This window comes from Eptatretus burgeri, chromosome 13 (assembly GCF_056783735.1).
Source record: "Eptatretus burgeri isolate ZD-2024b chromosome 13, Ebu_testis_v1, whole genome shotgun sequence".
Taxonomy (NCBI): Eukaryota; Metazoa; Chordata; class Myxini; order Myxiniformes; family Myxinidae; genus Eptatretus; species Eptatretus burgeri.
Window position 1 is genome coordinate 83,851,349 of NC_140973.1, and position 25,000 is coordinate 83,876,348.

At 37.3% G+C, this 25,000-nt stretch overlaps 1 protein-coding gene across 2 annotated transcripts in view; it reads left to right on the forward strand.

The window, feature by feature from the left end:
- The window catches only part of LOC147014933 (neurobeachin-like), a 247,027-nt gene that overhangs the window by 152,519 nt on the left and 69,508 nt on the right, over nucleotides 1-25,000 (forward strand). For both annotated transcript variants that reach the window (XM_085853430.1, XM_085853431.1), the window contains exon 7: nucleotides 14,881-15,000. In XM_085853430.1, coding sequence (XP_085709556.1) covers nucleotides 14,881-15,000 — 120 coding nt within the window. The remainder of the gene's footprint in view (nucleotides 1-14,880; nucleotides 15,001-25,000) is intronic.

Below are 25,000 nucleotides of genomic sequence, written 5' to 3' on the forward strand. Positions count from 1 at the left end.
AAGCACCAATGAAAGTACCGAAGATGATACCGAAGATGAATTTTGGTTTAAGCAAAGTTTTACTTTATAAATATGAATAGTATACGAGATCTTGAGCAAGCCTGGTGTTGGCTTAGTGGTTAGGGTGGTGGCTTGGGATCCCAGGGTCCTGAGTTCAATCCCCGTTGGCTGCTGAATTAATACACCAGGGGGTTGACTCAGCCTGTCATCCTTCCGAGGTCGGCGAAATGAGTACCAGTGTACTGGTCCTGGTGTATGCCCCGGTTAGAATAGGTGTACCATATCCCTGTGTGTCGTAAGAGGCGACCAGGGTTGGCGTCAGGAAGGGCATCCGGCCATAAAACATTGCCTCAAGAAAAAGCCAACCTCTGCAAAGCAGGGAAAAATGGCTGTAAAAACGGTCATTTTTTTATACGAGATCTTGAGTCTCTTGAATTCCCTGATTCTCCAGATGACAAATTTGAGAATTGTCCTGCATGTGATGGGTGGGATTAAACAGAGTCAAAACCCTATATACAATGTATATTCTGTGATTATCTTCTAATTTATGATAATATAAAATACAAAAAGTAATATAATTATTTTACATTTGCACCAACAATGAATTACTTTACAAGATTGATTAGAGAAATGAATGTAAAATATGAGGGTGAAAACACTCCTTTCCTTACAATGGAAGAAACTGATCGTATTTGAGAAATGTTCAAAGGATTGTTTTTATATATTATTCACCATTGCCATTTTCAGGGAAATATCAACACAATATATTGTATAAATAAAATAATGGATTATCTTGAAATTAAACCCGAACTTTGGATAAAATATAGTTTCTAAAAAAGCCAATAATAAATTAAATAACCTGTTTTCCAAATAAATAAATGAATGATTTTTTACCCATTTGGGAAAATAGGATAAAATTTAACAACCATAAAATCTTCCAAATTCATGAAGATGTCTAATAATTGGTTCAAGCGGGTGTGGAAAAACCTGCTTACTTTTAAAGATGCTCCTTACTTCCAACTTTTTAGATTATGATAATTTAATAATTTTCACAAAGTCAAGTTTTCAACCTGAGTTTCAACTACTCTCACAAGGTTTTAATGCTGGTCTTCAAAAAGAAGATATAATCTGTTTATTTAAACTTCAAAACAAACTTAATGATTACAACATTGAAGATATAATGCAACTATTTTGTGATTCACAGAGGTATAAAAAGAAATCAAAACCGATAACTTGTATTCTCTGTGATAATACAGATGATATACCTTCTTCCCAAGATTTGGATAAATCAAAAAAGAACCTCGTTATCTTTGATGATTGTGTTAATCAGAGAAACCAAACGGTAATGAATAGCTACTACACAAGAGGGAGACATTCTTCTTGAAATTGTATTTATCTGAGTCAATCATATTTTCAACTCCCTCGTGACTCCTAAGAAACAATGCTAATATTTTTATTTTATTTAAGTTAAATTCTATAGATATAAACAATTTTTGGAGAGACAATTGTTCTACATTATGTAATAAAAAGGAATTTGGGGATTATATGAAGCACACGACTGAAAAATATAAATATATTGTTGTGAAACAAGATGAGATATTGAGGCATATATTTTTTATATTATGAACAATTACATATAGAAATGACAACTATTAATATAAATCTTGTGGGTAAATCTGCTTCTGGAAAAAAGTTTCATAAATCAAGGTTATTGTGTCGTACAAATGAGAATATTTTACATTTGCTTATAAAGCACCATGTAGTTCGTATTGTGTCAACAACAACTAGAGCAATATGACCTGGAGAAGTAGAAGGTGAAGGTTATTACTATATTTCAGTGGAGGAACATATGCGATTGGAGAATGAAGGTCAAATATTTGAGGAGGTTTCTCTTGGTACAACAAAATATTCACATTGTAAGAGTGAGTTAAAGAAACTAAAATCTGGTGGTCTTGGGATATTAGAAACTAATCCAGAAGGAATGAGACAAATTATGAAACATCTGAGTGGTAATGGGGTTAAGATTTTATCATTCGGTTTTGATGTTGATGAAGAAACTCAATGCAAACGTATGAAAAGCAGAGATACAAGTATTAGTGAAGAAGAAATTGCAACTCGTATTAATAGGGTTGGGCACACATCGACTTTTTCTCTGTTGTCCTGTTGAAAGGAGATAAGTGTTTTTTATGGCCATTTTTCACGCTTATCACAAATCCGTTGAAATTTTTGACCTACGATGATGTCTTAGGTTGGTAAAATGCAAAAAATCAAAATGGCCACCAAATTTACCCACTTTTCAGGTAAAATTTGATAATTATGGCTTACTAGGGCATGTAATAATATTAATGTATCAGTGTATCAGTTGATGTATCAGTTGATGTATCGGTTGAAATTTTTGACCGAGGATGATGTCTTACTAAGACATCACCCTTGGTCAAAAATTTCAACGGATTTGTGATCAGCATGAAAAATGGCCATAAAAAAACACTCCTTTTACCAGGACAACAGAGAAAAAGTCGATGTGTGCCCAACCCTAATATTACATGCCCCAGTAAGCCATAATTATCAAATTTTACCTGAAAAGTGGGTAAATTTTGTGGCCATTTTGATTTTTTGCATTTTACCAACCTAAGACATCATCCTATGTCAAAAAGTTCAACGGATTCGTGATCAGCGTGAAATTTTGCCATAAAAAACACTCCTTTCAAAAAAAGGTATGTTTGTATGCCCAACCCTTGTATTAATGTTAATAAAGAATTTGATTAAATAGTTAAAGAAATGGATTTATTTGAACACATCAACTTTAATGATGAAGAAAAGGAAAATTTCCCTGTTGACCTCTATAATTCAGTGAATGATATTTTCCAATAAATAAATGGATGCGAAAGAAAGAGCAAGAAGATTTAAGGAGCATCAAGAGTTGGTTTCAAAAGTTGTAAAACAACAGGAAGACATAGAGAAGAAACGATGACAGAAACTAACAGGTGAAGAAGCATTTGAAAGAAAACAAGAGAAATTTGTAAAACCACTTTTAAAAACTTCCCAAGAAAAAATTATAGTTGTTTCCACAGTTCCCACAATAGAATATACTCTGAAAAAACCTCAAATGTTAAAAGATTTCAGTCAAGTGACGGAGGAAGAATTAGGGCATATAGGAGAATTAGAATATTAATGATGAAGTAATATTTCAAACTGGAAGAGATTAATCAACCCCCTGATTATATTGTGAATGCTCCTCAAAACAATGAATATCCAGCGGATTCAAAAACCATAGCAGGTCTCATTCCAACAGAACAACCAGCAATATTTCATCTCATTCAAGAAGAGGTATTGATATTTAATAATGAATTAAGGTTCTTGAGTTCTGCTCAACCCCCTGTTAAACCAACTATGAGATTAATGTTTCTTCTAACAAAAGATAGAAGACAAGGTTCATCTGTGAGGGATGAATCAAAGTATTTTGATAAACCATTGGATATGAAAAATAAGGATGATAGAGTATATATTGATCTGCTGGACTCTCTTAGTTATGGGGTTCGTCTATCTGGTAAAAGTCGGAAGAATGAGAAGGAGAAACACATTATTCAGACTTTAAGTATCCTTGGTTCAGGTGTTAGTTTTCTTCCAAATGACCCATCATAATTAGTTAATAGACTTATTGCTGTTAGGTAGTAAGAAGGCTGGAAATAACAATTGTTTTAATGAAGCATCAGCCATTTTAGACCAGTTGATGAACATGAAAATAATTAATAAATGTCAATACAAAGACAGTTTATCTCATTAAATAAGATGAGAAGCACAATCCTTAGTTTTAATTTCACAACAAGCGACCACACATCTTCATTCCCATACCCACTGCAACTTGACGCAACAAAAGAATATGAGGCATCTTTATTGTCCATGGAAACTTATAATACCTTATTTAATATCACCGAGAAAAATGACAAGTTTAGTTATAATCTGGGAATTGGATGCAAAACGACAACAGTTTCACCCGGAGCAGAGGAGATTTCTCAAATATCTTCCGAAATTGCTCATCTTATGAAAGAACAGGGTGATGAACCAAAAAATGTTGTTATAGATATAGAAAAATACACTTCAAAATCAACGATTAAACTTTAAAATGACAACAAGGTTGATTTCACAATTGATAATTCATTTGGAAAGTTATTGGGTTTCTCCTCAAAAAAGATTGAAAATAATGGGACGTTTTACAGTGATGTTACTCAAATATATTCAGGCATAAATTCGGTCTTAATTCACTGTGATTTGATTGATGGCGCTTATAATGATGGAAAAATAACAAATACAATATTTTCATTCAGCGCATACTCAACCCCAATTGGTTATAAATTCAATATGGAACCCAAAAATCTGGTTTATCTTCCTATGTCAGGAAAAACCATATACAGAGTAAATTTTCGGATAACCGACCAAGATAATAGCATGATTTCTTTAATGGAGAAATTATATCCATCAGAATTCAACAACGTGAAGTTTTCCAATAAATAAATATGATGGTTATTGTGAGGAAACACGAGTTGGGAAAATATAAAATAACTACAGGGGATGGGATGTTCCTTTCCCCATACTACAAGGGTGAAGGTATGCATCTTGGTGGAGGATACTATAAACCGAAGAGACAAAGGGGTGTCGGACATCAATTTAGAAAAAAAGAGATGGGATAATTGATACTCTAATGGGTATAGGTTCAACTATTCTTGAACATAAAGACCAAATTGGTTCAACTGCTTCTGCTGTGGGAAATGTCGTGGGTGCTATAAAGATTAGAAAAGATGCCCAAAAGGAATCTCATAAATTGTAAGCAATAAAAGAAATTAAGAAAGGCAAAACTCAGTTGTCTCCCCAAGAAGGACAGAAAATAATTCAAATACTTGAGTCAGGGTTTAAAAAGTTTTAACATCTTTTTTCCTCAATAAATAAAATTGTGGAAGCAATTGATAGTATCTATGATTTGGATGATACCATTGTCATCTCAAACTCTACTAAAAAAGAAGACTACTTCAAGGTAAATGCAATAACTGGAACAGACTGGAATGCAAATGGAACAAAAAGTTTTGAAATAAATAATTAATCAACAAACTTATTTGAATCTAGCCAAAAGTTTCTTGTTGTGTAAATTTACATTCACTAAGGCTGCGACTAACACAAACGCTACACTCGTAAATTATTTCTTCTGGAAAATGTTTGATAGTGTCCGTTTGTACATTGAAACACAAGAAGTTGAAGCGGTTGATTATGTCTCTGCTACATCTGAAATGATGAAATTTACACCGTATTCATTTAGTGATAGAATGGGAAAGGGGGCTGTCGAAGGTTTTATTCCTAATATGTCAACGGGAACAAACACAGACCCTGGATATAGTCAAAGGAAAGGAATGTATAATGATGATACAAAAGTGGTTTTGCTGTGGCAGTTCCTCTTCAAGGTATATTTGGATTTTGTGATCATGATAAAGTTCTTTATGGTCTTAAAATTAGATTTCAACTGCAAAGGAATGATAATGAAAATAGATTACTTTTTGGTGTGGCTAATGCTTTTGCTGTTCAGAATAAATTTGTTATTGATGCAATTCGTTGGCAAGTTCGTGAATATACTCCTAATCTTAAAACAGAAGAGATGTTGAATAGAAGACTTAACTCAAAGAAACCACTCAATGTATCATATCTTAAAAGAAGATGCCAACACGTTAAACTGAACCAAACTACTTACACATGGAATTTGGTTTTACTGGAAGGAAAGCCACGATATCTGTGGCTCATTTAAAAAAAAAAAAAACGGATGGTGATACTGCTACTGATAAGAATAATGCATTGAGTGCTAATGCTAAGGTGAAACAACTTCACATTTCTCCAGATTGAACATTTTATCCAGGAGATAGATTGGAAATTCATTGGGGGAAAAATGATTATGCTGAAGCAGACAAGTCTTACCAAAAGGTGTGTAAAAGCAATGGAAACTAGATCTACGTTGTCGATGGCACACTATCGCATATTACCGCGCGCACTGCTTTGTCCCATTTACGCTTGGTGAAATTTTATCTTGCAAAATGGATTGACTATTCTTTTCTATTTGATGTGCTTTATGACCAAAGACTTACAATGTTTACTCAATCAGAAGTCATTGCAAGCATGTGAACATTTCATGAAACATTAATTTAACACTGTTCAGCAATATAGAACTGTGCATCAATTTAATCATAGGAATGAACTGTGTAAAATATTAATTATAATTATTCATAATCAATTAGATAAATACAGTAAAACCTGTGACTTTGTCACTCATGGGGGCCACATAAGTAAGGTCTTTATAAAATAATTTACCATGTACAATGGTAAATACACTAAAAAAAAGCTAAAAGACAATTTTTTTTTTTGAAATCAACCCTCATGACCCCAACCCATCTGGTCCGGCCCCTAGGGGTCAAATCAAAAATCCGAAAGTGTTATGCACTTCCCCATACATATATCTACTATGTCCCAAAGTTTCAAGTTCCTATCTCAAACGGTGTCGGAGGAGCTATTTTGACCGCCTATCCGCTAAGCACCCCCTACCCCCAAGCACCCTCTGATCATCATGTGTTTAAAAAAAATATGTTGTTAAATGTATAACTCATGAATATGTTTGATTTAAAAAGCTATAAAACAATTTTTTTTAAAAATAGACCGCCATGACCCCAACCCCTCTGACCTGGCCACTCGGGGTCATATCAAAAATCCGAAAGTGTTGTGCACTTCCCCATACATATATCTACTATGTCCCAAAGTTTCAAGTTCCTATTTCAAACGGTGTAGGAGGAGTTACAGGGTAAGACAGACGGACGTACGGACGGACGGCCGGTGGAGACAATCACAATATTCCCGCTTTTCTTCGAAAGTGCGGGAATAATAAAGAACCCATTTTGGATATGAAAGCATTTAAAAGTCTGTATACAATCTATGCGATTGACCTGAGTGCTCAAAAGGAAACTATAAAGTCTAATCGAGTGGATACTTCCCTATACATTGAAAGAGGAGAGAGTGAAGAAGTTGATACATATTGTTTGCTTTTGGAAGAAACAGAATTACAGATTAATACAGATAATGGTGTTTTGATTAGTCTCACATAATTTTTTTGATAAATAAATGAGTCGTAAAGTGCCAACTGGGGTATATGTTAATCAAATCAATCTTCATAAAGTATCATCTTGTATTCAAAATCAAAAGCCTTGTATGATTAACGTTAATGCAATTCAGAGAAAAGGAGCAGTAAGAATTGATGTTTTGCTCACAAGAGAACAGGTGAAAATCTTGAACGATACTGGCTCACTTAAAATTAAAATGTCAAAACCAATGTTGAAGAAATATTCAATAAGAGAGATGAGTGGAGGATTTCTCCCATTTCTAATTCCTTTATTTGCTGGTTTAAGTGCGGCTGGAGCATTGACGGGTGGTATTTCAGCAGCGGTGAAAACTTCCAACGAAAGGAAGGCTCAACTCCGGGCTCAAAAATAATTGGAAAGACAGAACAAAGCGTTGGAGAAATAAATTAGTGGAAGTGGTGTAATTGTAGATTTTGCTGAAAAACTTGAAAATCTGCGTGATAAGGCGAGATTGTTAAATGGAGATATGCTTTCTTCTATCGCACAAGCAGGTGTAAAATTTACTAAAAGTGGTAATGGATTTTATCTTTCTAATAAATAAATGAGCATTGATGAGTGGTTTAAAGAATTTGGAAAGAATACAACATCAAATTTAGAACTTATCAAATATTGTAAGAAATTAAAAATGAATAATGTGGTTATTTGTCTGAGAGATTAATTAACAAACATGTCCAAACATACAATGATAATTATTATGAACTGAGAAGATAATAATGGGAATGGTTCTCATTGGGTTTGTATTTTTAAAAGTCAAGACCAGCGTTTCTCAACCTTTATACCCTTGTGGAACCCTTGAAATAGTTTTCATGTCTCAGGGAACCCCTGCATAAAAATTATTATATACCATTATTAATATCTAGCTCTTTTATATTTTTATCGTAGTTCACGTGGTAAATATAATATTTTTTTTTTCGGATAGATGGTTTAAGGAAAAATGACCCCCTTTTTGTCAAATTTATTGGCAATGAAAAAAAAACATACTGCTCGTTTATGAGACCTCACACCGAGGTTTTAATTCACAAAATAAAATCTTTTTTAAATAAAAAAAACACACCTCATGTAACTTGATCAACAAAACTTAAACAAATAAAGCTGAAGCAATAAAGGTAAACAGAAGAACTAACCTTGAGAGAGAAGAGACTACGCGCTAGGAAGCACAGAGAAGATAGATGGACACCATGCATGCGTCCCGTACTTGAGTCAGTCACTCAATGATGCACGAATCCGCCGCGTACAGGACGTCCACTAACCAGTGAGGGCGGTTTCACACTGTCGCCATATAGACATTGTTAAATACATTCTCTATGGTTGTTATAATTGTAAATAATATAAGAGGTTGAAGCCTCTATTATAATAACCAAGCAATTTTCAACAATATGCCGTACGTGTATAGTAAAATTACTAATATTAAATCAAACAAAAACTACTCAACAATACATTAGCCTTTTCATTACTGTTTCCCGCGGAACCCCTAGTGACCTCTTGCGGAACCCTAGGGTTCCGCTGAACCCCGGTTGAGAAACACTGGTCAAGACAAATATTATTTTGATAGTTATGGTCTTCCACCACCTGTTGAAGTAATAAAATTCTTACAGAATGGTGTTTATCAAACATTTCAAGTCCAAGAATTAAATTCCAAGTGTTGTGGTCAATTATGTCTCTGTGTTATTTCAACTCAACAAAAATAAATTTTTTAAGGACATCATTTTTAAGCTAATATAAATGACTTATGTTGGTAAAGATGGTTCTATCTTTGGTGTATCCCAAGAACTGGATATTGATTTATCAAATTATTACACAAAGGCACAGGCTGAACGACAGAAATATAGTATAGCAAAAAATATTAATATGAAAAATGCTTATAAATTAATAAATTATCCAAGCCCGACTGACGCGAATGACTTGGTGAGATTCAGTGATTTATCACAATATATATATATCCTAAAATAAAACGGCTGTGTATTCCAAAGATACAGAAGTGTTGATTTTATCTCCAGGTCATACAGAATTCACAGTTCCAATTAAAATAAAATTTTATAAAGAAGGGCATATCGTTTGTATGAGAATAGAACAATGGGGATATCATATAAATGATTTAGGGTATAATTGGTCATTTAAAATTAACCGAGAAGACCTGGAACAATTAAATCAGTCTCGTAAGGAAGAATATTATCCACTTGGTGCCGAGAATGAGCTTTGTGGAAGCACGATTAGCAAACAACAAATAAAATAATTTAATAAGGGTGAAATCAATAATGGTTTTGCCATAGTTTATGTCATGAAAACACAAAGAACAGGATTATATGCAATAAGTAAGGAAATACAAAATGATTTAACTATGGGAAGATAGGGAGGTATTTCCTGTCATTATATTAATCTGTCATATATTTATAATACATAATTGGCAGCAAGAAGGCTTCAAGAAAATTATAATTTCTGTGTCCAAGCATACCTTCAAGAAAAGGGTATTCGGTATTTTAATCAATATGTTCTACAACACAAGGATGAGGTATTTTCAATAAAAGTTTTGCTTTATACTGATGTTAATAAACCAACAACTTTGTATTTAATTAAAATGTTAAATTGGTTTTGGTTTGGTTTTTTTGGTTTTACAGCTTGGTTTTAAGTTAAGAAAATGCAAGGCTATTTTAGAAATTCATAAGAAATTTTATTGGTTTCCTGTTGTAAAAAAAATTATTTTGGATACAGGAATAACAAGAAATCCTGATAAATATGTGTATAGTATGATATTGTTACGGCTGTGGAAATTCGCAAACCACCATCCAGGTCCCGTAGGTGAGGTATCTCTGAAGTACATGTGTAGTTAGCCCCAAACCCGTTGTTTAGAGGGAATTAATGTGATTCATTCGGGCTGCGATGCTTTGAGTCAGTCGTTTTTCTTTTTCTATATTTTATTTCAAACAAAAACCAACGAGGACGCTCGGTGGGCTTTTCCCGCCTGTTTTTCGTGCCATTCTTCTCCGCGCTTGGTTTGAGGGAGGAGAAGCGGGGTGGGGCAGCTGGCGCCCGATTGGTGGATGCGCGGTGTGACGCGGCCAGGGAGGAGGAACGCCCCTCTTCGAGACCTTTCTCTAAGCACCTCGAAGGGGGGTGGAGCAAAGAACGGGGCGGAGCAACAGGGCGGAGCTCCGAGATATAAAAAGTCTGACACGGGCGGAGCGGTTTTGTGGTTGCTCTTGCCCTCTTCCTGTCTTTCGGCTCGCTCGTCCTCTTCTCCTCCTGGTGGCCGCTGGCCTGGTCTGCTGTGGTGCAGTTCCAACACCCCGCTGGCGGGAAGGAGCGTCCGCCATTCCTCCCTCCCGACCTCGGGCATCCACGTTTCCCCACCCCCTCCCTCTATCCGCGCTGGGATAGCGCCGAAAACTCCCTCCGTGGCGTCGAGCGGCCAACACGTGCCGGCGCGAGGCACGCCAGAGAGGCCTCGCCTACCACGCTAGGGCACGGAGTTGCGGCCAGGCGGACCACGTCGACGGACATCAGAGAGGGACTCGACGGCCCAAAAGGGAAGTCACCTTTTTCTTTTCGGGGTTTTTTTGTATGGATCTTGTGGCGCCGTGTCTTGTAAAGTAAAACTGTATAAGTGTTGCCGTGTGTTCGCGTAGTCGGTCGGAGCTCTGCATTGTTGTTTTTGTTTTAAATTGATTTATGTGCATTCTGACTGTTTGGCTGTATATGTGTGCTCTCCGTGTGTCGTGTAAATAAAGTGCATTATGTTGAATTGTTCCCCGTTTCTCTGCGTCCTTTCCTTCGTTTGACTCTCCGTCCTGCTTCACGTAAAGGGTTCGTAGTGGGGTTAATACGCCCGATAATTAATCGGAACTGTCGAGGCCGACGATAACACCGCTCGGTTATCCCGATAGCACGGAACGGACCGCTTAAGCGGTTCGTGTCCGGAGTCGGCCTGCGGCGAGGTACGATTGCCCGGTCTACCATCCGCGTGGGTACTTTGGTAGGTCGAGTTTGGCGAACAACCCTATCCTACGCGGGTGGCCGATTGGCACGATCGTGGTGAGGTCGAAAGGCCCACCCGTGACTGGCTCCGGGCGATAGTTCCCGGAGGGTCACAACAGAATTGTGCGTCCGGTGGGCGAGGTGGTCGCCATTCGAGTCGAGCGGCCGATCGCACGCCGGCAGGCTCGAATTCGCAACAATATTCTATGGGGTGTAAGTGATTCAAGGGTATTAAGGGACGAGGAAGTAGTTGAATAAACTGAGACAAAGGAGGAGAAGGAGAAGAGTGAGGAGGAGGAAAAGGAGAAGAGAGAGAAGCAGGAGAGGGAGAAGAGAGAAGGAGAAGTGAGAGGAGAAGAGAGAGAAGGAGGAGAGGGAGAAGAGAGAGAGAGAGAGAGAAGGAGGAGAGAGAAGGAGGAGAGGGAGAAGAGAGAAGAGAGAAGAGAGAAGGAGGCAAGGGAGAAGAGAGAGAAGGAGGAGAGGGAGAGGGAGGAAAGATATAATAAATAAATATAAAAATATGGAAACCAGTGAGATTAGAAAAAGATTGGGGGTATTACAGAAAATAAATAAATCTCAATGCACTGAGGAAGAAAATAAAGAATTGACGTCTATTAGAAATATTTGCGTCAAGACCATCAACATCATTTTCCTTGGTGTGATCGCCTTTAATTAAAGTTTTACAATTTTTTCTTAAATAAATCTAGGAGAGAGTGAAGACATTTCTGAGGATTGTTTATGTTTTAAAAATTAAGATTCAAATGTGCATGTTGGAAACTAAAAAGGTTTTCACACTCTGTAGGAATTTTTCTCATAAATAAATGAGTTATTGTCTAAAATGTAAAAAGAAAACCAAGAGTAAAAATATCTCGTATGTTAAAAGTAAAAATAATAGGGTTATACAAAAAGGTACATGTTCGGTGTGTAGCTCTAAAAAGAGTAAATTCATCTCCAAACACAAACGAGGGGGAGATATACAAAAGTTTTTTATCAGGAAGTAAATTTACAACAACTGGAATACCAGGGCAATTATATCTACCAGGGTATTCTTTCTGTGGTCCAGGAACAAACTTGAATAAAAGACTAGATGAGGCTGACAATCCTAAACCGTGGAGGAAACCTATCAATGGGGTTGATGAAGTGTGCATGAGGCACGATATTGATTGTGGAAATACCACAACATTGGAAGAAAAACGTGAAGCCGATAAAGAAATGTTGTATAATTTGTCTCTGATACAAAATCCAACCTTGAGAGAAAAAGTTGATAGTTTCATCGTGAAGAAGATTATCAGTGCTACATTGAAACTTGGGCTTGGAAATTCAAAAAACTTCTTGGCTCTAATAATGTCATTAAGATTGAAGAGCAATTAGCTGATGAATTACATAAACCAATAATCAGAAAGTTTTGTTGAAGGAAGGTTTATTCCAAGGAAGTTGATTATATCTGGTCCACTGATTGAATTAAACTCAATTATGATAAGGGGTATAAGTATGCTTTAACCGTTATTGATTTGAGGAGTAGATATGCATGGGTCATCCCTTTGATAAACAAAACTGGGAATACACTCATGTTCGCCTTCCAACAGATATTTAATAAAAGTAAGTGAAAACCTAAAGAATTGTGGATTGACGAGGGTACAGAGTTCTACAACAACAATCATTTATGAATTTTCTTAAAAATAACAACATTATATTATACAGTACCTTTAATGAAGGAAAAGCAGTTGTTATTGAGAAATTCAGTCACACTTTAAAAGAGAGACTATATAAACAAATTCACTCAACTCGGTTCTCAACAATGGTCATCTTTAATTTAGGATATTGTAGATAAGTATAATGATACGATTCACACCTCAATGAATACCAAACCATCAGAAACATTTACACAATTAGAATATGAAAAAGAGATGAATGTCAAAAAGCCTAAGTTCAAAGTTGGTGATATTGTAAGAATATTTCGGTGGAAATCTCATTTTGAAAAAGATTACACAAAGCGATGGACAAATAAACTTTTTTAAATCGTTGATGTAATAGATACAGTTCCTTGGACTTAAAAGGTATTTTATTGAGAAGGAGAAGAGATTTTAGGTTCATTTTATTCCCAGGAATTACAAAAGACAAAGATAAATAAAAAATTTGGTTTTTTTGACTCCACCCCTTTTTAACTCCGCCCCTTTTTGATTCCACACATGCAAGCTCCAACCACAATCCCCACCCACACAAGCCCCACCCACACAAGCCCCACCCACACAAACCCCACCCATATAAGCCACATCCACACAAGCCCCACTCACAAAAGCCCCACCCACCCATACAAGCCCCACCCACCCACACAAGCCCCACCCCCTGTGCACCCCCACCTTTGACCCACCACCCCCTTCATCCCACCCCCCACCCTTCCCCACACACACACACACGGGGAGGGGAGGGGGGTGTGATGAGGGGGGTTGTTAGGTCGTTGGGGGAGCACACCTACCCCCCCCTCCTTACATCTCCTTTATTCTTTTCTTGTAATTCAAAATCAGATGATTATAAGGAAAGCAAATATAATTAATCAAGATTGAAAATATTAAACATTTTTATTTGGGTAAATATTCAGTTTTGAAAATGGACGATCTTTCCGAGCAGTCTGCTTCAGATGTCTTGTGATTTTGAAACTCGGATACCATCTTCTGTTTTGAAACAAAGAGTGAAAAACAATTTGGGTATACTGTATAAAGATGATTATATTATGTTATTAATAGAATAATAAATATAACATTTACCTCCAGAAGATCGAGTTTTGTGTCCATTTCATCCAGATGAGCATTTAAACTGGAACAAGTTGGAAATGAGTCACCACCCTGTGGAATTTCAACATCTTCCCATTCAAGGTTGCGAAATTCATTCGTTTCACCACCCATGTATGATTCAGTTTTAATGCTGAAAATAAAAAGCAAGTCGTCAAAAATTACCACCAAGTTGTGGTATTGCTTTTAAATTAATTACCACCATGTCAAATAAAAGGTTGTGTATAAGGAGAACAAAAAAAGACAGACAGAGACAGATATAGAGAGACAGAGACAGAAAGGCAGAGACAGACAGAGTAAATTTTACATTTGCTCAATGGGGCAGAGATCAATCTCCTATTTTGGGCTTTTGGGCCTTGAGTCAGAAAGTTTTTCCCTTCCCCCCATTCATTTGAATGGCTGCCCCAGAAGCCCTATTTATCCTCTATGTGTGTGTGTGTACGTGTTTGTGCGTGTGCTATATGCTGCTATAGCAAGTCGAAGGTTGGAATTGTATTCTATCCACTCATGTAGTCATTGTGCTCTGCTTCCATGTGAATGTTTGAATGATCAAGTATATTCCCACTTTGACATCGAGATATAAAATTGTTTTTGTGTTATTCATTTTTTGAATGTGGTATTTTCGACGTTTTGTTGTTATTTTAAGAACATTGTGATGGTGTACCAACAGATGTGAGTATAAAGTTGTAAATCTTGTTGGTTTGACAGTGATCAATGACATTGGAAAGACTATTTCCTTCCTTCTGGCAGAACATCTATATTTAGTGAATCATTTTTCTTATTGTCTGATAAAACTTGTTTCCGTCTTTTTTTATTCAGGTTTGCCTTGTATTAACAACTGATTATAATCTACGTTTGAAATGATTGGTTTTTTGTGATAGTAGGAAAATGATGAATGTCATTTTTATTGAATTGCAATTGATTTTTTTTTTTTTTTATGGTGATCATTTGTGCAGTGGTACATGGTTACTATAGTCCATGTGTACAACCGTTGGCGCAACAGTGAGATTCGCTGCTATGTCAATGGGCAGCTCGTTTCGTACGGTGACATGGCCTGGCACGTGAATGCAAATGATGTAAGTACATGTCTCTTTCCAATTTTATATTTTACTTCACTTCAATCCTTGTTTTTATGTTGGATAGGCCAGTTTTGGTTTATTAATCCCCCTGCAGTATCAGCGGAAGACACTATAGGTTCGTTGTCTGTCTGTCTGTCCCATTTGTGGTTTTTCAGATGTTTTTCCCCATTCCCGTTTACATATTCAATTGAAACTTGATACATGGCTTTATTGTGATAAGTTACAAAACGAGTTGGAATTTCAGGACGTTTCGTAAATTTTTCAGTTATGTCCTTTTTAAACAGAAAATTAAGAGTTGCATCTTAATTTTGGTTCCGGTATCGGCTCAAGTGTGCGTTCAAGGAAACTAATTTTTATCTCCAGTTTATTATCCTACTTGTCTTTATTGGTTTGTAGTCTCCAAAATATATCAGTAAATGAACATTTATTTTCCTTTTATTGTGCGAATGGACCCAAACATGATGGGTTAGAGAGTTTCTTCTTCTTCATTTTGGTTCTGGTATCAGCTCGAGCGTGCGTTAAACGCAAACAATTTTTTTTTTTAAATCCCCCGAACATTCATTGGGTTCGGTAGGGGACATGTATTACAAAGCAGTTCTCGCTCTTGGTATTATTAGCCCCTGTTGGACTTGGTCCGAAACGGGGGCTTATGGATTTTGTTCTTGATTTTTGTGTGCGTGTGTGCGTCCGCAACCCTATCTCAGACATGTCCAGACCAATTTTATTCTTACTTGCCACAAAGACAACACATGCTGGAATACATGTGTACATCATTTTGTTTCACAATGCAATCAAAGATGGCCAACTGGTGGCCAATTTTAGTTGTAAAAAACAAAAAACAAAAACAAACAAAAAAAAACCTCGTATTGAACACGTCTTCAACCATTTCTCGGACATGCATTTACCAATCTTGTTCAAATTTAGCACACAGTTAAGGAATGATGGTCTACATATGCCTGTCATTGTTTTTCCAGATCAGGTCCAGCATGGCCAACTGGCAGCCATTTTAGTTGTAAAAAAGAAGACCGATGTTAAACATGTCCTCAACCATTTCTTGGACATGCATTTACCGATGTTGTTCAAATTTGGCACACAGATACCAAATGATGGCTTACATATGCCTGTCATGATTGTTTTTCAAGATCAGATCCAAGATGCCTGACTGGTGGTCATTTTGTTACTTAAATATGTCTCCAACCATTTCTCAGACATGCTTGGTTTGATTTTGTTCAAACGTGGCACAGGCACACAATATGATGGCATACACGTGACCCTCACTTTATTTTGCGATTTGATTAAAGATGGCTGACTGGTGGCTATTTTAGTTGTAAATAAATATGGGCTAGCCCTTTAACTCTACACAGCAAAATTACTCAAACAACGGGGGCTCTGACATTTATGTCTTTTTCCCCTTGTTATTGTTATTATTTTTTTCAACCATATTCAGTAGTTGGGAAGAGAGATAGTGTTGTGTCGCATGTAGAAAAAATCGTTGGAAGTAACTGTTTGAATATTTGAATTACAGTTTGATTCAGAGGTAAGTGGGGTGTACGTGTTGGGTGGTGGACATGTTATATTTAAAGCAAGATGTGCATGATTTAATGAATTGTCATATGATTGAGTGTGTTATGGGAGTTGTAACTATGTGATAATACATGAAATCCTCTGGTGAGTAGAGTTTGATTAGTGATGTTACATTGATGGGTTGACTGACTGACTGCCTGGATGTAACTGAGGTTGTGGATCTACTGATGTCTGTAATCTACTGATTTGGATCCATGAATAAGGTTGTGGATCCGCTGTTTGGAGAGGTTTTGGGTTGAAAGGATCGAAACCTCGAGGAAGAACTGTGCCCCACTGATGATCCACGTGGTCGGGAAACCATTCATTTGCTTTCAGGTTAAAGTTCTTACTTAAGGGAAGGGAACTATGTTTTGATGTTTGCAATCCTTACTATAATTGACGTAGCTGTATGGCGCACTTGTGCGTGCTTGTCACGCTACTTCTACAGTTCTGGGCTGATTACATCTAAACTTGCTGCATAGGATCAGCATGAGACCAATTAGTGTACAGGGGTGTTTTTATCTTTGCCGGTGGTTTTGAGTGTTGCGGTTCTTGGAATCGCATCCCTCCAAAGCAATAGCAACCATCATACAGCGATCCCTCGACAGTTATTCCATTAATATACGTTAAGATAGTGATAAGGGAAGGGTGATAAAATGCACCCAAACAGCACCATTTTCTTTTTAACTGCCAGGTTCTATATAAAACCAGGTGGGAGCATTTAAAACCCACACTTTCTACCTGGCAAAGGCCTGCCAACCTGCATGCATGCTCACGCATGCAGCGACTTTTGCACCCCATCCGGTTGGCTCACTCCGAATCTGATTCGTTCATGGTACACTCTGGGGAAGCTGTTTTAAATTCAAAACTAAACCACCAGTCAGTTCCCTTAACAGAGGGGGTGGGGTGAGGCCAGAGGGGAAGGGGAGAGGGGTGGCAGAGAGAGGAAAAGGAAGGAGAGGGGAGGGGTTAGGGGAGATGTGAGCAGCCTGGTGTTGGCTCAGTGGTTAGGGTGGTGGCTTGAGATCCTAGGGTCCTGAGTTCAAGCCCTGTCGGCTGCTGAATAAACACACCAGGGGGTTGACTCAGCCTGTCGTCCTTCCAAGGTCGGCAAAATGAGTACCAGTTCCAGTGTGGTGCACTGGTAGAGGGGCACTGCATCAGCGACACAGTTGCGCTTCAAGAAATGATAGCTACCCCAGCAGCTAAGCTGCCATATGACCACCACCACCAGGGGAGATGTGTATGTGTATGTATATATATATATATATATATATATATATATATATATATATATATATATATATATATATATATATATATATATATATATATATATATATATATATATATATATATATATATATATATATATATATATATATATATATATATATATATATATATATATATATATATATATATATATATATATATATATATATATATATATATATATATATATATATATATATATATATATATATATATATATATATATATATATATATATATATATATATATATATATATATATATATATATATATATATATATATATATATATATATATATATATATATATATATATATATATATATATATATATATATATATATATATATATATATATATATATATATATATACATATATATATATATATATATATATATATATATATACATATATATATATATATATATATATATATACATATATATATATATATATATATATACATATATACATATATATATATATATATATATATATATATATATATATATATATATATATATATATATATATATATATATATATATATATATATATATATATATATATATATATATATATATATATATATATATATATATATATATATATATATATATATATATATATATATATATATATATATACATATATATATATATATATATATACATATATATATATATATATATATATATATACATATATATATATACATATATATATATATATATATATATATATATATATATATATATATATATATATATATATATATATATATATATATATATATATATATATATATACATACATTAATACTTGAAAGGGAAACAGCCATCAAAAAGGAGCTGGTACTCCAGTCCCACACCTTTAGGTGGCTTACACACACACACACACACACACACACACACACACACACACACACACACACACACACTGAAATAAAAGTATAGAACAAATACACACACACATACAAACACACATACAAACACACATACACACACATATGCACATCTACGCACACATACACACACATACACACACATACACACACATACACACACACATACATACACATATACATACACACACATACACACACATACACACACATACACACACATAAACACACATAAACACACACAAACAAGCATACTCAAACAAAAAACAAACACACATACATCTCATTTTTTTTGTCACACAGCTGTTTCAAACAATTCTATCACATACATACACACACACATACACACACACACACACACGCAATAAAACACACACACATATACACACACACACATACACACACACTTTCCTGACTGCATGGATCATCATCTGGGCACCGTTCTTCCTCGAGGTTTTGATCCTTTTAGTCCAGAACTTCTCCAAACAGTAGATCCACAATGTTGGTCACATATCCACATCAGTAGATCCACAACCTTGGTCACAGATCCACATCAGTAGATTACCTAAATCAGTAGATCCACAACCTTGGTCATGGTTCTACATCAGTGGATCCACAACCTTGGTCATGGATCCACATCAGTAGACTACCTACATCAGTAGATCCACAACCTTGCTCACGGATCCACATCAGTAGATTACCTACATCAGTAGATCCACAACCTTAGTCACGGATCCACAACAGTAGATTACCTACATCAGTGGTTCCCCAACTTTGGTCACGGATCCACATCAGTAGATTAGCTACATCAGTAGATCCACAACCTTGGTCACGGATCCACATCAGTAGATTACCTCCATCAGTAGATCCACAACCTTGGTCATGGAACCACATCAGTAGATTACCTGCATCAGTAGATCCACAACTTTCGTCACGGATCCACATCAGTAGATTAGCTACATCAGAACATCCACAACCTTGGTCACGGATCCACATCAGTAGACAACCTACATCAGCAGATCCACAACCTTGGTCACGGATCCACATCAGTAGATTACCTACATCAGTTGATCCACAACCTTAGTCACGGATCCACAACAGTAGATTACCTACATCAGTGGTTCCCCAACTTTGGTCACGGATCCACATCAGTAGATTAGCTACATCAGTAGATCCACAACCTTGGTCACGGATCCACATCAGTAGATTACCTCCATCAGTAGATCCACAACCTTGGTCATGGAACCACATCAGTAGATTACCTGCATCAGTAGATCCACAACTTTCGTCACGGATCCACATCAGTAGACAACCTACATCAGCAGATCCACAACCTTGGTCACGGATCCACATCAGTACATTATCTACATCAGTAGATCCACAACTTTGGTCACGGATCCACATCAGTAGATTACCTACATCAGTAGATCCACAACCTTGGTCACGGATCCACATCAGTAGACTACCTACATCAGCAGATCCACAACCTTGGTCACGGATCCACATCAGTATATCCGAACCTCGCCAGGATCCACATCAGTCGATTACCTACATCAATATATTACCTACATTAATAGATTACCTCCATCAGTATATTCACAACCTTGGTCACGGATCCACAAACTTGCTCACGGATCCACAACCTTGGTCACGGATCCACATTAGTAGATTACCTACATCATTGGATTACCGACATCAGTTGATCCAGAACCTCGCTCACAGATCCACATCATAGATTACCTCCATCAGTCGATCCACAACTTTGGTCACGGATCCACATCGGAAGATTACCTACATCAGTAGATCCACAACCTCGTCAGGATCCACATGAGTAGATTAACTACATCAGTATATCCACAACCTTGGTCATGGATCCACATCAGTAGATTACCTACATCAAAATATTCCCGACATTAATAGATTACCTACATCAGTATATTCACAACCTTGGTCACGGATCCACAACCTTGGTCACGGATCCACATTAGTAGATTACCGACATCAGTAGATCCAGAACCTCGCTCACAGATCCACATCATAGATTACTTCCATCAGTAGATCCACAACTTTGGTCACGGATCCACATCGGTAGACAACCTACATCAGCAGATCCACAACCTTGGTCACGGATCCACAACTTTGGTCACGGATCCACATCAGTAGATTACCTACATCAGTAGATCCACAACCTTGGTCACAGATCCACATCAGTAGACTACCTACATCAGCAGATCCACAACCTTGGTCACGGATCCACATCAGTAGATTACCTACATCAGTACATCCACAACCTCATCATGGATCCACATCAGTGGATTACCTTCAGCAATATATCCACAACCTTGGTCACGGATCCACAACCTTGGTCACGGATCCACAACCTTGGTCACGGATCCACAACCTTGGTCACGGATCCACAACCTTGGTCACGGATCCACAACCTTGGTCACGGATCCACAACCTTGGTCACGGATCCACAACCTTGGTCACGGATCCACAACCTTGGTCACGGATCCACAACCTTGGTCACGGATCCACAACCTTGGTCACGGATCCACAACCTTGGTCACGGATCCACATCAGTAGATTACCGACATCAGTAGATCCACGACCTTGGTCACCAATCCACATCAGTAGACTACCTACATCAGTAGATTACCTACATCAGTAGATTGCCGACATCAGTGGATCCATAACCTTGGTCACGGGTCCACATCAGTAGATTACCGATATCAGTGGATCCACGACCTTGGTCACCAATCCACATCAGTAGATTACCTACATCAGTGGTTCCCCAACTTTGGTCACGGATCCACATCAGTAGATTAGCTACATCAGTAGATCCACAACCTTGGTCACGGATCCACATCCGTAGATTACCGACATCAGTAGATCCATGACCTTGGTCACCAATCCACATCAGTAGATTGCCCACATCAGTAGATTACCGACATCATTAGATTACCGACATCAGTAGATCCATGACCTTGGTCACCAATCCACATCAGTAGACTACCTACATCAGTAGATTACCTACATCAGTAGATTACCGACATCAGTGGATCCACGACCTTGGTCACCAATCCACATCAGTAGATTACCTACATCAGTGGTTCCCCAACTTTGGTCACGGATCCACATCAGTAGATTAGCTACATCAGTAGATCCACAACCTTGGTCACGGATCCACATCAGTAGATTACCGACATCAGTAGATTACCGACATCAGTAGATCCATGACCTTGGTCACCAATCCACATCAGTAGACTACCTACATCAGTAGATTGCCCACATCAGTAGATTACCGACATCAGTAGATTACCGACATCAGTAGATTACCGACATCGGTAGATCCATGACCTTGGTCACCAATCCACATCAGTAGACTACCCACATCAGTAGACTACCTACATCAGTAGATTACCGACATCAGTAGATCCATGACCTTGGTCACCAATCCACATCAGTAGACTACCTACATCAGTAGATTACCGACATCAGTAGATTACCGACATCGGTAGATCCATGACCTTGGTCACCAATCCACATCAGTAGACTACCCACATCAGTAGACTACCTACATCAGTAGATTACCGACATCAGTAGATCCATGACCTTGGTCACCAATCCACATCAGTAGACTACCCACATCAGTAGACTATCTACATCAGTAGATTACCGACATCAGTAGATCCACAACCTCATTTACATCCAGGCAGTCAGTAAACACACAAGAATCAAATAAATACACAAGAAACATATAAATATCACAGACTATTTAACGCACACTATTTCACAAGAAGAGAAGAGCGCCTCACAAATATCATACACAAGCCAAATTACCGAGATGGTTGCCATGGCGACATAATTCAGCCAATCGCAGCCCTGGTATAATGAAGTTGCGATAATGTCATGAGGAATACATATCTGCAATATGAAAGCTAAATGTTCAACGGTTTTTGAAACATCATGCACACAAAAGTACATGGACGGATGATCGGTCGGTCGGTGGGAACTCATTTTAATGTCCCTCGTCTCTGACCTTGTCGGAGCAGCGGGGGATGAAAAGGCTTCACAATGAGCTGATGAATTACACAATGCAATAATCGCAACATTAAAAGAGGGAAGCTCTATTCCAAAGTATTTTATTACATATGGTCAGCTGACTTTATTGAACTTGATCATAAGGGATACAAGTAAGTTTAAACCATTATTGATTTAAGGTCAAGAAATGCATGGGTTATTCCTTTGAACAATAAATGAGGTGTTAATCTCATTTTAGCCTTCAAACAGATCTTTAATAAAAGCAAATGGACGTCAAATAAATCACAGACTGATGAGGGAATAGAGTAGACCTGCAATAACAGGACATTTATGGATTTTCTTCAAGATAATGAATGATGTTGCATTCTGCAGCTCTTCTAATGAAAGGGGAATCCATTGTCATGAAGCATTTTAATCGCACTTCGAAAGGGAGACTATCCAAAAGGATGACTGAATTGAGACATGAGAAATGGGTTTCTTTTGTTTTGAGACAATAACCATTCCTTTTGTGCCATCAGGCGGTTCAAGTGGTATTTTCCACATTTCTTATGTTTTCCGGTTAAATACCAGTGTTGTGATTTTCTCCATTCTCTTGTTTGCCTTGTACTTGGTTCTGTTATAAAAGACATTTATTTGGAGTAATTTTATTTAAAATGGATTAAATTGTTTGGAAGTTGGGAATTTTTGCGATTTTTGTTTATTACCTCCGCCACCGAAGTTATTACCTCCATTATGTTTTCACCACTGTCTGTTTGTCTGTTTGTCTGTTTGTCTGTTTGTCTGTTTGTCTGTGTGAGCAGGATATCTCAAAAAGTTATTGACGGATTTGGGCACAACTTGGTGGACAGTTTGGGACTGTGACGAGGACAAATTGATTTAATTTTCGTTCTGTTCTTGCTATGGCAGCTTGGCTGTCGGGGTAGCTATCATTTCTTGGAAGCGCGGCCGTGCCGCTGATCATTTTGCCGACCTCAGAAGGATGACGGGCTGAGTCAACCCCACCTCGTCTTGATTCAGCAGCCATCGGGGCTCAAACTTAGGACCGTAAAATCCCAAGCCAGCCACCCTAACCACGAAGCTAACACCAGGCTTATGTAATTTTCATGAAGCTTGGATCTGGATACGGATCTGGATCTGAGAATTTTTAAAGTGATTCTTCACCGTTGAGAAATTGGGCCAAAAAACGATATAGAGCACAATATCTTGAAAAGCTTTGAATGGATTCAGATCAAACTTGGTGGACAGGTTTGGTAAACAAGTGAAAATTTTTTGGTTCAAGTTCACATCCAGATCTGGCGTATCAGAGGGATAGATAATGTATACTGATCAGCCTGGTGGAGGTATGTACTCCAACGAGTGCCGTCGTAGTTTGTTTTATGTTTTTAAAACTGAGGGTTTTCTGGATTTTGTTAATTTTATCATATAACAAGCTCAAATGAGCTAAAATCCTCGTCGTCTTAATGATGACGTCATAAAAACGAATACGAGGTCAATGTGATGTATCAGATTTGCGATAAATTATCTGTGCTAATGCCCGGCTTGATTCCCGCAAACAAAATTCAAACAGCTTGCCTAGTTTCGGAGATAACGGTATAGGCGATTTCCATTAGCGGCGATATTATGACGTCAAACTGTTTTCTAGGAAGAATTTCCAAAATCGGAGATGGTTACTGCCTGCACGTGGGCTTTCTGCATATACATGGCAAGTTTCACGAAGATCCGATGAAAACTCTGGGTTGTGAAACAAAAAATGTCAAAGAATAGGAACGATGTCATAGTAATGTATCATGTGTGCGGTAATTAATTTCTACTAATTCCCTGTTCGATTCCCTCAAACAGAATTCAAAAAGCTTGCCTAGTTTCGGAGATAATGTTTTAGGCGATTTCCATTAGCGGAGATATTTTGATGTCATAACTTTTTTTTCTCGGAGGAATTTTCAAAATCTGAGATGGTTACTGTCTGCGCAGGGTATTTTTACATATATATGCCAAGTTTCAGGAAGTTTCGATGAAAACTGTAGGCTGTGAAACAAAAAAGTCCACAAGAAGAAGATGAAGAACAACAACGTGAGTAAGACTTAGAGATCCTCCACGAGGATCTAAAAACAGTTGATTCTTGGTGGAAGTACTTTTAAAAACTGATAATTTTGTTGAAAGTGGTCAAGAGGGTGTCTTGCCCCAGAACGTCCATTTTCATCCTTTGAGACTT